Here is a 14,925-nt window from a genome sequence, read left to right as displayed (position 1 = left end):
TGAGCCACCATGTGGTTGCTGGGATCCGAACTCAGGACCTTTGGAAGAGCAGTCAGTGCTCTTACCCTATGGGTGGTTGTGAGCCACCATGTGGCCGCTGGGACCTGAACCCACAACCATCCGAAGAGCAGTCGGTGCTCTTCCCTGCTGAGCCATCTCACCAGCATGCCCCCAAAACTCTTAAAAGTGGAAGTAAGTCAAGGGATATGAACTTTTTTAGATCTCCTGACATTTATGCCAAACTGTTTTCCATTCACATCTTCTAGCACTGTTTGAGGGTAACCATATCTCCCTTAGTAGCACTATGTTTTCTTTGCTTTGTTTGCGGTGTGGAGTTGAACCCAGTGCCTTTCACATACTAGTCAAGTGTTCTACCACCAGCCTATATCCCAAGCCCCTAGATATTTTCAGTTAATCTTCATCAGGATAGATTTAAAATAATTTCTAAATTTGAAATTCCTCACAATTCTACTCTTAACCAAACGTAAGGGAAAAATACAAAAAGACTCAGAATTACTTTTTGAGACTTCGTATTCCTCCCCCTGAACTCTGAATCTTTCCAATAACCAGCTTCATATCAAGGTTTTGGGGAAAAAACAAAAAGCCTTTGGTACTCCAAGAATCACCAGCAGTCAGAAGGAACTGTGGCGGGATGGGAGAAAACAAACACTACAGCAAACAGGCTAGGGTCCTGCTCTGCTCTGCTCTGCTCTCGACATTTGACTCTAGCCAAGTAACTTTGCTTCCCTGAGTCTCAGTTTCCTTAGTAATACAGTGAGTGTAGCCTATCTATTTCAGAATTATCATAAAAATTAAGAGAGAAGATATGCAATGTTCCTACAAGTCTGGTATGTGGTTGGTACACTTACAAAGAAGTGATTTTCCTAATGTGATAGCACTAAGTTAATTAGTTAAAATTATCTCACATAAAACGATGCCTAGAATTAGCCAACAAAGCATCATTTTATATAAAAAATAAATATTTGGGTCAGTTTTCTATGTACTGCAACCTCCACCACTATAATCAAGCAATCATGAGCTACTGCAAGACAGCAAAAACCCATAGTCACTGCTAGGAAAATTGCTAAATACAGTAATTACTTGATTCTCAAGATCATGTCAACAACAGCAGAAACCTTTGTAGCTGTCAGAGCACAAGCTGAGTAGTCAGCCATGACAGGCGTCTCTGCAGCAGGTGTGTGGTCTCTGTCCAGGGTAAGGCTCACTCAGAAGTCCTTAAAGTGCTGCTTCCTTACGCTCCATATTATGTCAGCAAAAGAATGATAAAAGTAAAGACAGAGATGGAGTGCATTTTTAAATTCGGCTTCTGACATTTAGCCTTCTTGGCTCTAAGCAGATGAAATCGTCTTGAGAAGGACAGTTTACTCCAAGTCCATCCACATGGTTCTCTTCTATTAAAAACAACAGCAAAGGGGCTGGCGAGATGGCTCAGTAGGTAAGAGCACTACTCTTCTGAAGGTCCTGAGTTCGGATCCCAGCAACCACATGGCTCACAACCACCCATAATGAGATCTGATGCCCTCTTCTGGTGTGTCTAAAGACAGCTACAGTGAATTACGCTGGAGCGATCAGGCGGGAGCGAGCAGGCCGGAGCTCAATTCCCAGCAGCCATAAGATGGCTCACGGCCATCTGTACAGCTACAGTGTACTCATACACATAAAGTAAATAAATCTTTAAAAAAAACAAAACCAAAAAAAGCCCCAGCAAAGTATGTAGAGCCAGTGAGATGGCTTGCCTGAGGAAGCCTGACCACCTGAGTCTAATCCTCAGATTCCTCACAAAGGTGGAAGAAAAGAATTGTCTTCACAAAGCTGTCTTCTAATCTATGCACACACACACACACACACAGGCCATCATTGCAGGCATGCATGTGCAGCCCTTTCAAATTAAAATAAATAAATGAATTTGTTAAAGCAGTAAGAATCCACCAGACATGGTGGCTCATACCGTCAATCTTAACACTCAGGAGACAGAAGCTGGCCGATCACTGTGAGTTTATAGCCAGCCTAGGCTATATATCCAGTTCTATGCCAGCTAGGGCTAACACAGTGACACCCTTTCTCAAAAACAAAAAACAAAACAAATTGCACATTCCTCTAGGTAAGAAAGCCAAGCATCACTTACTAAGCAGGTATGGTCACATAGCACTACATGCTTTTACTATATTATCTCTAAGTCAAGCTATGAGGCAGATCTAAGGTTAGTACAGCAAGACAAGAGGATCATGAGGTCACGGTCAGTCTGGGCTACACAGCGAGATCCCACTTAAAAAGACAGAAAGACTTTAGGTAATGTGCCCTAGGCCTTGACATGTAATGTGCCTCAGTCATGTGACAATGTCCAGCTCCAGGACCCCAATCTATCCAACTCTGAATATTTGTTTATATGCTTTGTTTTGATTCATCAGTCTACCTATATAAAATGGCAAACTGAATACCAATTCTCCTTTATGAGAAAAAAATCCAATTCATATCTTGATGCCAAAACAAACCAAGCTGAGTATGGTGGCACTCAAGAAGCAGAGGCAGCCGGATCTTTGAGTTCCAGGCCACTCTTGGCCACACACACACACACACACACACACTCCAAAAACCAGTCTCAGGAAAAACAAGCAAGCAAGCAAACAGACAGACAGGCAGACAAAAACAAACCCACCAAGTAAACACCCACCAAAATGATGGCCATTTATGTCAGCAGATGGTTTTCCTGCCTTCTGGTAGGTCTAAAACAAACCCATATATTCAGGATGCTGATTGTTTGTAGTGGGTGCAGGGTGGAAGAGGTTAAATCTTAAATCTCAAAAATAATACCTGTTGCCAAGCACAGAACGCTGAAGCAGAGGAAACTGTAAAGCAGGTACAGGCTTCTCAGTGGCTTCACTGATGTCTGCCAACAATATCCTGGCAAAACCCAGGAAGCAGGTCTTGGCTTGACTCCCAGTCTCTTCTCCATGGCCTTCCAGAGAGGCGGAACCAGTACACTAGAAAGACAGAAAGAGAAGAAAGTATATGCCAAGCAATTAATAACTGATTCCTGGAAATGTAGAATGCTAGAAAAATGTGACAGATCAGAAGAAAGAGAAATTTCAAGTGTGTCTTTCAATGTTCATCCCTGCCAGTAAATTTTCAGCCTGAGCTTCGGCAGAGCCTATAATTATCAGTGTAACAACAGAGCAAGGATATATAAAATGAATCTGCTGTTAAAGTGATTTTATCTCCTATTGTTGTCTAATCTAATGTCTGTGTGAGAATGGGAAAGAGCACCAACCTGAGAAGACAGCTCTGATTTTCCGCTTCAGCTTCTACTAACTGCTCTGTGATTTTGACCAAAGTACTTCGTTATCTATGGAGAGGTTGGACTTCCTCTAACTAATCCTGATTATACTGCCCAGCCTTGCTATAGTTTTTCAATGTGATTCTCTTTAGACACAGCAAGCACTGCCCAGTTTGCTACCACCCCCACCATCACTATTTTACAAATCTACCCAGTTCACACTTTTACATCAATTTACACTTTTACATTATCTGCCTGATCCAAGTCATTTGCAATTCCTGTCTTAAGTTCTTGTATACTTCTCTCCATATGTTTAACTTAGGCACTGTGCTAGCTACTCTGTAATCTAGTGGCTGCAGGAGGGAGGGGAGAGGAAAGAGGAGAACGATGCTGAGTTGACAGAGTTCTAAAGAAACAATTCAAAAATCAGTTGGCTAGGCATGGTATCTCATACCTGAAGTCCTATTTGAAAGGCTAAGGTAGAATTGTTTAAATTCAGGACATCAAGGTCAGCCTATAGAATATGAGACACTGTCTCAAAAAATTAAAAATCTTGTGCCAGCAGTGGTGGTGCATAACTCTAATCCCAGCACTTGGGAGGCAGAGGCAGGCGGATCTCTGAGAGTTCAAGGCCTTCCTGGCCTACAGAGCAAGTTCCAGGACAGCCAAGGCTACAGAACAACCCTGCCACAAAAAAAAAAAAAAAAAAAAAAAAAAAAAAAAAAAAAAAAAAAAAAAAAAAAGCAAACAAACAAGCAAATTAAAAAATTTCTGTCCTAAATATGAAGCTGTGATCCATATCTGGTAAACAGCACAGGTTGGCAACCCTAAGCTTCACTTGCAGCCAGCATACAAGACCAGTATTGTCTGTAATGGATTTCAATGCCAATGCCAAGAAATGAGACACAAGCATTGCACTCCACATTGAGGCAATGCCTTTCCCTGAGCCATAGGCACGGACGGGAAGGACTCTTATCTCTCTTACTCTCTTCCACCCATTCCTACTCTAGTTTTCCCGTAATTGTACATTAGGGGATAGGGGGCCAGAGAAGAGGTGTGTGGGCCGCAAACACGTTGAAAAGATCGTGAGATGTAGCCTAAGAAACTATACTCAGAAACTTTGCTAGCCTCCCAGGATGGAGCGGAGAGTGAGTGTGTGCTCGTGGATCTTACCCAACATTTCTGCCTACCACAAAAGGATTTAAAACTAAAGGTGACTCAACACCTGTCATCAATATCCTGGCAGGTGGGTGGGAAAAGCAAAAAAGAAATGAAAAGGCTTTGAAAACAGGAGTAATAAATACCATTGGACTTGTAGCAAACTGGCTACAAGTGCATGGGAAAGGCAGAGCTAATTTCATTTGCACTCCCAGCTATTTATTCGGCTCAAACCTACAATTGCCTATGGGCACAAATCACCGCTAGGGTCCAGTTAAAGGCTGGCTGACCAGAGGCAGGAACAACAAAACACTGCTAAGATCCAAGATGTTTGTTATCAAATCAAAGGGTAGCAACCCAGGGAGAGAACACACACCCCCACAATACTTGACAAATGAAAATCTAGAAAAGCTCCCAGTAGTTCTGGCATTTAGGGCGTTACAAGTACACCCGAAATAAAAGCACTCTGTTGCAGCAGCTGTTCAGACAGAGCAGGGGGTAATGTTTACTTAATACTTCAGGTTGATGGGGAATGTATCATAGTTCAGTCTGTCAGCTACATACGTGGAACTCCATTTATGTACACAGCGATAAGATATGTTTGAATAAAGACAGAGCCCGTCTATTCAGCGGGTGTGAGTAATCAAGAATAAAGCTTTAAGAAAGGGGGGGAGCCCTAGATGTTTGAGAAAGTTACAGAACAGACTGCCATGAATAGCTTTGCTTATATTTGCAGACACTGTTTTCCAAATAGCTGGAAAAATGAACAGATTGTTCTAGGAGGTCGTCTTTCCAATTTGTTCCTAGTTTCCAGTCTGTTAATCACAAGATAGCACAAGGAGACTCAGCTAATGCGCTTTAACAGCTTCTATTGTCGGTTGGGCACAACCACCAAGAGGTGAGAGCAGGAAAAGCATTCCCGGAACCCCGCCTTGAGGTCTTCTACTTTGACTTCCTTCAGTTCTCTTTTTGTGCTCACTGCAGCCACTGCAGGACCCTCAAAGGGGCATAATTGTCAAAATTTTCAAGGAAGAAGGTTTTCGCCAACGAGCCTAGCCCCGCCCCCTTTATTCTGTATCAACTTTTTTTTTTCTTTTAATCTCGATGGGAAGATCATCAAACACCAGAAACAGCAACTCGGACGAGGCTGCAGAGGTCTAGGGTTTCAGAAGGACCGCAGTGCCTGGAGCCTGGTCTGCCAGTCTGTCAGGGAATAGAGGGAGCTGCCTGACCAGGCCTGAGTCCCAAAGCAGGGGTTCAGCTTGGGACTCTGGCACCTGCGAGACTAGAAGCAGCAGATTTGTCCTGTCCCAGCCAGGAGCGCCATCTCTGGGTCCCAACACCGGACCAGCGTACCCCGAGGCATCACCCGTCCGTCTCTGCCCCTCCCCTGAGCTCATGGTCCTCGGCCTGGCAGCCAGCCGCCCCGGCCACCTACCGGGAGCTCAGGGCCACAGAGAGGGGTGCCGGCTTTCGGCGGCCTCCGCCTCCTCCCGATCCATGGGCTCGGGGACGCCCAGCCTTCTCTCCCCTCACGCAGAGGAGGAGGAAGAGAAAGAAGGAAGTTCTGGCTCCCCACCCGGACAGCTCCCTCTTGCCTCAGCCTCCCTGGACAGCGACCGCGGCCGGAAACGCCGCCTCCTCCCACCTCCCGGGGCTCAACCCGGAAACACACTCTTCATGCTGAGCCAGTCCTCCTGCCCCCACCCTCCGGAAGCGCAATTCCAGCCGCGAGCCCAAGGTGGGAGGAGGGGCAGCACTGAGGGGAGAGCTACGCACAAGCGAGGACGTCCGGGCCCTCAGCCTTTTGCCGCGGGACCCCGCGGGGCGGCCTGCACCTTTCCTTCTTAGCACGAGCACCCAGGCCCCAGACCCGGGCAATGCCCACAAGCAAGATGGCCGTACCGGAGGCACCCCCCTACTGCTTAGCGCCCTGCTGTGCCATTGGTTAGAGCGCGGAGTGAGGCCAGCACCGATTGGTCGAGAGCGATGCGGGGGTGGGGGTGGAGCTGTAGCAGCCTGGAGCCAAGAGTGGGCAACGCGGCGTGAGCAGCAGCCCCAGGCTCCCGGAGCATCGCGCCCGGAGAAAGACTTCGCCGCTCGGGGCCGCAGCCTGGTGAGCTCAGCCCCCTTCAAGCCCTCCCCTGCATCTCAGCCGGAGCCTCTCCGAACTGGCGCTGATCGATGCCGAGACTCCCCAGGGACCCTATCGCGACTCCATCGTGCCATATCTCGACATCACCGTACCCTGTCGAGACTCCATTTTGTCACAACCCCTTTCAGTATTTATCTATCTACCTATATATATTTTTTTATATTTGCCCCTATCATATTTTGGGGCTGTCCCCTTCATGTCGTGATTTCGCTGTGATCTCTCCGTGACATCACCGCGCCATCGTGAAGTGTGATCTCATCGCTGCCCTGTCGTTCGACTTCATCAATGTCGTGTTGTGACCTGGCTGCGGCGGGACAGGTGGTGACCGCCAGGATCCCTTCTCCCCTTCTCATCTCTTCATCACTGCAGCCCTGCTTCGATTATCCGGCTTTTGGATTCTGTTATCCCGAGAGCCACCCGACCCCTCTTTCCTTCTTCAGCCAGTGCCGGCACCCACAGGCTGTTAGCGGGACGGTCAGGGAGAGTACGGGGAGCACAAGGGGTTAATGCTGCTGCTGCAGCTCCTGCTCTTGCAGCCTCTGCAGCCTCTGCCCGAGGGAGGGAAAGAAGAGAAGGCAAGGAGGCTGCGGGGGCGATTAAGAGCCCTGGCTGGAGGGGTGGGTCCACAGGGGAGTCTTCAAAGCCTTCTCTGGAGAGCTTGCCTTTTCACTTCTGCTGAAGTCAGTCTACTTTCTCTGAAGAAGGGAGGGGAAAGGAACCCTAGAATATCCTTTTCTTCCTTGTCGGCGAGAGTCCGGATAATCGAACTTCACCCATGTATGTCTTCATTCCTCCCTGTATGTCCTCACCACTCACTCCTCGTGTGCCTCCTGGAGAGAGATAAAACCCGGTGTCTGGTGCCAGGGGCTGCTGAGCAGTTGGGCCAGCTCCTTCCCACTTCTAAACTGGTGAGGAAAGCTGTCCAGCTGAGCAGCAGCATGCATGATCCTCATATCCCACTTTTCTGGAGGTGACCTTGGACCAGGGTCCCTTCTTCATCCTAAAGAATTTGCAGGTCCAGCCTCTTAAAGGGGCTCCCCCAAGGGAGGTCAGTCATGAGGAAGCCACCCTTCCAAATCCACCCTCCCCTCCCTCTGTGCTAATCCCTCCCTACATCCTCCACTTCCACCCCCGCCCCCGCCCCTCCTCTGCAGAGGGATGCTCAGTCCCTCTTGTGTTCACAGTTGGGCAAGGCGGGCATCATGGCCTCGGATTGTGAGCCAGCTCTGAACCAGGCAGAGAGCCGAAACCCCACCCTGGAGCGCTACCTGGGAGCCCTCCGTGAGGCCAAGAATGACAGCGAGCAGTTTGCAGCCCTGCTGCTAGTAAGGACCTGGAAGGTGGGAGGGCTGGACAGGAGGGCCCCCAAAGAATGGGGTCACCAAGTCCCCAGGGATATCTAAGTGGTATTGGCAACCCAGAGGCACCAAAAAAGGCCCAAGACCTCTCTACCTTTGTACTCTGCTCCCTTGGGAATGGGGGAAGGGGAGAAGAGAGGTGAATAAGGCGATGGCATGGGACCACGGAGGAGGCTGCGTGCATTTGCTTTTTGGGGCGTCCCAGAGCAGATGGGAGCTGACTCATAGGGTAACAGCAGCAGGTTGTAACTAGTGCAGAGTACTTATGGGCTGGGGTAGCGCCTCTTCGACCTGACAGAGTAACAGGATGGGGAGTGACTAGCGAGAGGTTCTGAGAGATGACCGGAGTGGCAATAGGTATGTCAAAAGTGAAGGGTCTCCATCTGCTAGAGGAACCCAGGCTGGGGACGGCAGAGCAGGAGCTGCAGTGCTTGGGGTGGGGGGGGGATGAGTTGGTGTGTGGGGGGTGAAGGGAGGAGGGAGTGCAGCAGTTGCTTGTTTGCCATGGCAACAGGGAGAAGGCTCTGGAGTCAAGGGCTCACACTGCAGCAGAGGAGTTGTTTAGGTGAAACGTAAGGGGAAATGTTTTGACATGCGGAGCAGCGAGACACAGGAGCCATTTCCCATGAGAAGGTGGCGGAAATGGATCAGAGACTTCTCTAGAGACAAGTACTTAGGGAAGGACCCTGAGTCCTTAGAGGATTTTAAACACTGAGTTTTGAAGCCCCTTGCTTCCCAGGTCATAGGCATATGGATTAATGAATTAGACACCAGGAGGCTCGCCTCAGCTGGCCAGGTGATCATTTGCCCAGATGAGTAGTTAAGGGTCACTGGACAATCATAGATGATGGGGATCCCAGAGGTCACACCTGTCTGTCTCCAAGGAGACGGGAGGAGCTGGACAAAATGACCCCAGCATGGATCCCATTGCGTAACCCGTTCCTGCCAGCCCCCAATGCCCAGGGAACAGGGTAGGGACGGTCTTTGCTACAGTTCCTTTCATTCTGCTGATAGTGTATTACCTACCCCCCCCCCCACCCTAGGTAACCAAGGCAGTCAAAGCAGGTGACATTGACGCCAAAACCCGACGTAGGATCTTTGATGCCGTTGGGTTCACCTTTCCCAACCGACTCCTGACCACTAAGGAGGCACCTGATGGCTGCCCTGACCACGTTCTCCGGGCCCTGGGCGTGGCCCTGCTGGCCTGTTTCTGCAGCGACCCTGAACTAGCCAGCCATCCCCAGGTCCTGAACAAGATCCCCATCCTTAGCACATTCCTTACAGCCCGGGGAGACCCTGATGATGCTGCCCGCCGCTCCATGATTGATGACACCTACCAGTGCCTGACAGCTGTTGCAGGCACACCCCGAGGGCCCCGACACCTCATTGCTGGCGGCACTGTGTCTGCCCTGTGCCAGGCATACCTGGGGCATGGCTATGGCTTTGACCAGGCCCTGGCACTCCTGGTGGGGCTGCTGGCTGCTGCAGAGACACAGTGCTGGAAGGAGGCGGAGCCCGACCTGCTGGCTGTGTTGCGAGGCCTCAGTGAGGATTTCCAAAGAGCTGAAGATGCCAGCAAGTTTGAGCTCTGCCAGCTGCTGCCCCTTTTTCTGCCCCCAACAACTGTGCCCCCTGAATGCCACCGGGATCTGCAGGCTGGGCTGGCACGAATCCTAGGAAGCAAGTTGAGCTCCTGGCAGCGCAACCCTGCGCTGAAGCTGGCAGCCCGCCTGGCTCATGCCTGCGGCTCCGACTGGATCCCAGTGGGCAGCTCCGGGAGCAAGTTTCTGGCCCTCCTGGTGAATCTGGCATGCGTGGAGGTGCGGCTGGCTCTCGAGGAGACAGGCACAGAGGTGAAAGAAGATGTGGTCACTGCCTGCTATGCCCTTATGGAGTTAGGGATCCAGGAGTGCACCCGCTGTGAGCAGTCCCTGCTTAAGGAGCCCCAGAAGGTTCAGCTTGTGAGCATTATGAAAGAGGCCATTGGAGCCGTCATCCACTACCTGCTGCAGGTAAGGTGGCCTGCAGAGGGACTTACGAGTTTGATGGGAGATAGCATAGCTGCGTGTACCCACTGGCTGGTACCGTAGCAAGCACTCTAGGAGTAGTGTGTGGCCGAGCCTCCTTCCCTCTCCCTCCCAGCCGTGGGCCTCCACACAAGCACCATACCACACACCATATGTGCACTCTGATCACAGCACACACACACAACACGGTAACCTCCCACTCACATATACTCTGCAGCACACACACTCTACACATCACACACCAAGTTTGAAGCAGACGATTCTGCTCATTCCAAAGCACTATCTCACACAGCAACTTGTCTACATATTTACATGTCTTCCATGTAAACTCGTAGGATGCAGGAGAAAGATGGGGGTGGGGGGACAGGGAGTGGCCTGGTTCCTGCCTCTGGAGTTTCGGCTACATCTGTTTTCCCCTACTTTACTTTCTGTATTTGCAAGGCCGCCTCTTCTGTTCCGCTGTCGGGCATGATTGGTCTCTTTAGTGGCCTGCTTCAGCCACTGGACTCACCAGCCAGTCACTCATGATAACCATAATAACCAGTCTAATAACTCATGCTAAGCTCTGATTTTATTTTCTGATTTAACCCAAATGTGGGTGACCTCTCATTACTTAATAGCAAGTCTTTTCCCTTCCCTTCCTCAATTCAGAGCCTCTCTAAAGAAATGTTATGTTTCCCCCGGTTCCCCAGCTACCTTAAAGGTCGAGAGTTAGGAATATGTAATTGAGTCTTTAAGCATTAGACATGCTGTCTGAGACCCACTTGATTCAGTTGTCCACACTGAGGTCCTGCTAGATGACTAGCCCCTGTGGGATGAGTCCTTCCCATGTGCTAGGTTTTGGGTAGAGGTAGGCTTGTTGCCCCGCCCCCTTAAGTTATGTTTATCTGTTTCTTAGACGTGGTGGAGGGATGATGCATGCATGCCACAGCTCACATGTAGAGCTTGGGAAACTAGTCAGTTCTTTCCCTTCACCCTGTGATTCCCAGGAATCAAACTGAGGTTGTAAAGTCCCCATTGAGCCATCTTACTGGGCACACAGGCCAGGATTTCCCTCTAGTTGTGTTCTTGGCAGGCAGAGAAGGGTACCTGGTTCAGCTCTGTTTCACTGGGGTCTTGTGACAACAGGTGGGGCCAGAGAAGCAGAAAGAGCCCTTTGTGTTTGCCTCGGTTCGGATCCTGGGTGCCTGGCTGGCGGAGGAGACCTCATCTCTGCGTAAGGAGGTGTGCCAACTGCTGCCCTTCCTTGTCCGATATGCCAAGACACTCTATGAGGAAGCTGAGGAGGCCAGTGACATTTCACAGCAGGTGGCCAACTTGGCCATCTCTCCTACTACCCCAGGGCCCTCTTGGCCAGGGGATGCCCTCCGGTGAGTTTATGGTTGTGGGTTATCCAGCCAGACCATTCCAAAGAAAAGGGTTTCCGGGATTAGTGGCACATGCCTGTAATCCCAGCAGTTAGGAGGCTGAGGCAGGAAATTCTGAGAGTTCAAGACCTGTTTGCGCTACATAGAAAGTATCAGTTCTCCCAAGGAGAGAGAGAAGGGGGGAAGAGAGGGAGGAAGGGAGAGAGGGGGGAGGAAGAGGAGGGGGAAAGAGAGGAAGAGAGAAAAAGAGGAGAGAGAGAGGAAGAAAGAGAGGGAGAGAGGGAGGGAGAGAGTGAGAGAGAGGAGGAGGGAGAGAGAAAGGGAGAAAGAGAGGGAGAGGGGGAGAGAGAAAAAGAGAGGGAGAGCGAGAGGGGGGAAAGAGAGAGAGGGAGAAAGAGTGAGGGAGGGGAAGAGAGAGGGAGAGAGGGAGGGAGGGGAAGAGAGAGGGAGAGAGAGTGAGGGAAGGGAAGAGAGAGGGGGAGAGAGTGAGGGAGGGGAAGAGAGAGAGGGAGAGAGAGTGAGGGAAGGGAAGAGAGAGAGGGAGAGAGAGTGAGGGAAGGGAAGAGAGAGAGGGAGAGAAAAGCAAAGGGTCAGGTAGGGATGCCTTCTGTCCCCCAGCCTGGGCTCCCTGATGTCAAGAGTGTTCCCTTAGGATCATCTTTTATTTGTTTGCTTTGGGGGCTCCTTCCCACGTAACTCCTGAGCTGTCACATGCCGCTTGCCATCTCCAATTTAAAAATAAAAATAAAAAAAACCAACAGGATCTCATCGTGTAGCCCTGGCTATTGTGGAACTTCGTATGTAGACCAGGCTGGCCTTAGCTCAACCTCACAGAGATCTGCCTCTGCCTCCCAAGTGCTGGAATTAACATATGCACCCCACGCCTGGGTGATCCCCAGATTTTCACTAGACACAGAACTTAGGTTTACTGAATATCTGCTACAAAGCAAGGTATTTTGCTGTATACTTTTCTAGAACACTTTCATTTGGTCCACATAGCAAATCTCATGATGTATAGAAATTTCATCACATTTTAAAAATAAACATGGCTGAGCTTGCTGGCTTACACCATTAATATCAGCACTTGGGAGGCTGAGGTAGGAGCGCTGTGAGTCTGAAGTCACTCTGAGCTGCAGAGGAAGACCCTGCCTCAAAGATGATTTAAAAAATAAAACAACTGCCGGGCGGCAGCGGTGCACGCCTTTAATCCCAGCACTTGGGAGGCAGAGGCAGGCGGATTTCTGGGTTCGAGGCCAGCCTAGTCTACAGGGTGAATTCCAGGACAGCCAGAGCTATACAGAGAAACCCTGTCTCGAAAAAAACCAAAATATATATATGTACATAGGCCACAATCAAACTGTGGGGCAGAGCCCCCGTGGACTGGGGCCTGGGTGCCTCTGGTGTCTGAGCTTTCTCAGCAGTACTTTGAAAGTGGGAGTGAGTCCACCTCCCCTGACTTCTACCTTTTTTAGTCAGGGTGCTCTGCCCTTATCTCTCCCACCTCATATTCATTTCTCTACACGTCAGGCTCCTCCTTCCCGGCTGGTGCCACCTGACTGTTGAAGATGGTCCCAGGGAGATTCTGATCAAGGAAGGAGCGCCCTCCCTTCTCTGCAAGTACTTCCTGCAGCAGTGGGAACTCACATCCCCTGGCCATGATACCTCAGTGCTGCCAGACAGCGTGGAGATCGGCCTACAGACTTGTTGCCACATCTTCCTCAACCTGGTGGTCACCGCCCCAGGGCTGATCAAGTGAGGGGCTCGGGAGAGGCTGGGAGGAGATCCCAGGAAGCAGAGGGAGGCGCCTGGCACCCCTTCTCAACCTCTGACTTAGTTCTCCTGTATCTGTAGGCTTCTCTGAGTGTTAGCATAAGCGAGTTTCAGAACATACAAAGCCATTGGCACTTGAGGGTTTGTTGTAGCAGACCCCCAGGTATCCCAGGGCATGTCTGTCTGCTCCAGCCATCACGTAGCTCAGCTGCTTAGCATCTGACCAACCCAGATGGCAGGGTTGAAAGTCAGAATTTAACACTTCTCCCCGCCTCGTGAAGTCCTGCCAAGCCCTGACCCGGTAAAGCTAGAAACCTCAGATGCCAGGTTTTCCAAAGGGCTCCGTAGAATTTACTAACCCTCTGCCTGCCCCACCCTCTGCTCCCTTCCTCCCCAGGCGTGATGCCTGCTTCACATCTCTTATGAACACCCTGATGACGTCACTGCCCTCACTAGTGCAGCAACAAGGGAGACTGCTTCTTGCTGCCAACGTGGCCACCTTGGGGCTCCTAATGGCCCGGCTCCTTAGCACCTCTCCAGGTAAGCCTTGGGGACAGAGTACCTGAGTGGACTTGAAGTGTTCAGAGTGTAAGCCTCCGCTTTCAGAAAATGGTATAGCAGAATTTTCCCATCGAGAGGCAGTTTCTACAGTATTACTCCATCCTCCACCCCCACCCTTCTTCCCCAAATGATTAACATTTTCTTCCTTTTAAAGACTTTTAAGGCAAAACCTGGTGGGAGTTCGGTACAGACCTGTTCAGAGACACAAGCATAGGCACCTGGAATCTCTAGCAGCCTGGGAACTCTAAAAACCCCCATTTTCAAGGTGGTGCTGCCCCCATCCAGGCCCTGAGTCACAAACCCAGTGTGTGGTCCATTGAGGTTTTTAGCACTTAGCACCCCACCCCACTCAGTGACACACATCAGCACCACTCTCTCTGTGCAGCTTCTCCCTGTCCTCCCTCTCTCTGGCTGTGTGTAGGGGGCAGGGCGTCCCCTCCAGCCCCCGACAGCCCTCAGTGTCTCCCACTTTGACCGTGGGTGTCTGCTTGGGTCCCTCTGTCCCCGCCTGTTCCCTGTGCCCCATCTGTCAGGTTGGAGGAACTGAGCAGATGCCTGGGAACAGGGTGTAATGTGCCCATACCCTCAGCTGCCTGTTTTCTGTGTGGGGATCCCAGCAGGGTGCCCTGCCATGGAAGGGGAACAAAGCTCTGAACTAGGAACCCCTTGCATTTAGCCCTCAAAGAGAGTCACCATGCTACGGATCCAATGCCGGCTCGCCCACAAATGCTCCCACATTAGTTGAACAGCTTCCTAAAAGTCTGAAGAGGGGGCTCCTGAACCCTTGGAATGACAGGTGTGCGCTGGAGTTGTAGTACTGTTCATCATCCCCCTTTGGCGCCCTCTTCTGGCCAAAAATCAAATTAGTTCCTTCTCAGCCTGGTGAAGGGCTCTGAGCCCCCAGCTTCTGTGACCCCTGCTGTGGAAACCCAGAGGAAGGTCCTTTTTATTTATTTATTTATTTATTTTTTCACTTTACATATGATATGATGATATGAGCTTACTCCGACCTCTTACACATTTAGAGGTCTTGATGATGGAGTGCATCTAGGTTATTTAACTCTCATGACAAATTGCTAAGATCGGCCTGCTACTGGCTCCATCTTAATGAAGAAACTGAAATCCAGAAAAGTTTAAACACCCATTGTCACACTAAGTGTCGAAGGTAGGCTTTGAACCTAGGCAGTCTGAATCCAGGTGATGCTTCTTTTTCTTTTTCTTTTTTTTTTGGTTT

The 14,925-nt window shown here is 50.2% G+C and overlaps 3 protein-coding genes across 6 annotated transcripts in view; 2 read left to right on the top strand and 1 right to left on the bottom strand.

Annotated features, from left to right (window-relative positions):
- Positions 1–6,338, bottom strand: part of Kiaa0319l (KIAA0319 like) — a 98,444-nt gene extending 92,106 nt beyond the window's left edge. Inside the window, exons 1-2 of one of the 3 annotated variants that reach the window (XM_031378683.1) lie at positions 6,233–6,338; positions 2,833–3,002 (exon numbers count right to left, since the gene is read on the bottom strand). In XM_031378683.1, the coding sequence (XP_031234543.1) occupies positions 2,833–2,974 (142 nt within the window). In that variant the 5' untranslated portion in view covers positions 2,975–3,002; positions 6,233–6,338. Of the gene's footprint in view, positions 1–2,832; positions 3,003–5,891 lie in introns of all 3 variants that reach the window. The other 2 variants (XM_031378682.1, XM_031378684.1) reach the window with 2 other exon arrangements.
- Positions 5,852–6,857, top strand: LOC116095768. The gene is made up of 2 exons (XM_031377025.1): positions 5,852–6,017; positions 6,142–6,857. The coding sequence occupies exons 1-2, from the start codon at positions 5,852–5,854 to the stop codon at positions 6,822–6,824; spliced, it is 849 nt and encodes a 282-aa protein (XP_031232885.1). The 3' UTR covers positions 6,825–6,857.
- Positions 6,131–14,925, top strand: part of Ncdn (neurochondrin) — a 10,531-nt gene continuing 1,736 nt past the window's right edge. The window contains exons 1-7 of one of the 2 annotated variants that reach the window (XM_031378685.1): positions 6,473–6,569; positions 6,857–6,926; positions 7,793–7,933; positions 9,010–9,978; positions 11,122–11,363; positions 12,888–13,112; positions 13,528–13,670. In XM_031378685.1, coding sequence (XP_031234545.1) covers positions 6,894–6,926; positions 7,793–7,933; positions 9,010–9,978; positions 11,122–11,363; positions 12,888–13,112; positions 13,528–13,670 — 1,753 coding nt within the window. In that variant the 5' untranslated portion in view covers positions 6,473–6,569; positions 6,857–6,893. Of the gene's footprint in view, positions 6,570–6,856; positions 6,927–7,792; positions 7,934–9,009; positions 9,979–11,121; positions 11,364–12,887; positions 13,113–13,527; positions 13,671–14,925 lie in introns of both variants that reach the window. The other variant, XM_031378686.1, reaches the window with a different exon arrangement.

The sequence above is a fragment of the Mastomys coucha genome, unplaced genomic scaffold, assembly GCF_008632895.1.
Source record: "Mastomys coucha isolate ucsf_1 unplaced genomic scaffold, UCSF_Mcou_1 pScaffold18, whole genome shotgun sequence".
In the NCBI taxonomy this organism is placed as follows: domain Eukaryota; kingdom Metazoa; phylum Chordata; class Mammalia; order Rodentia; family Muridae; genus Mastomys; species Mastomys coucha.
The sequence above is the reverse complement of the archived record's forward strand: the minus strand, read 5'-3'. Positions and strand labels throughout refer to the sequence as shown.

Excerpts from the sequence above, each read along its gene's own strand:
- LOC116095768 (XM_031377025.1), top strand. The coding sequence starts at position 5,852 with ATGGTCCTCGGCCTGGCAGCCAGCCGCCCCGGCCACCTACCGGGAGCT. Across the intron at positions 6,018-6,141 it reads GGAGGAAGAGAAAGAAGGAA|CCAGTCCTCCTGCCCCCACC; the intron begins GTTCTGGCTCCC and ends CTTCATGCTGAG.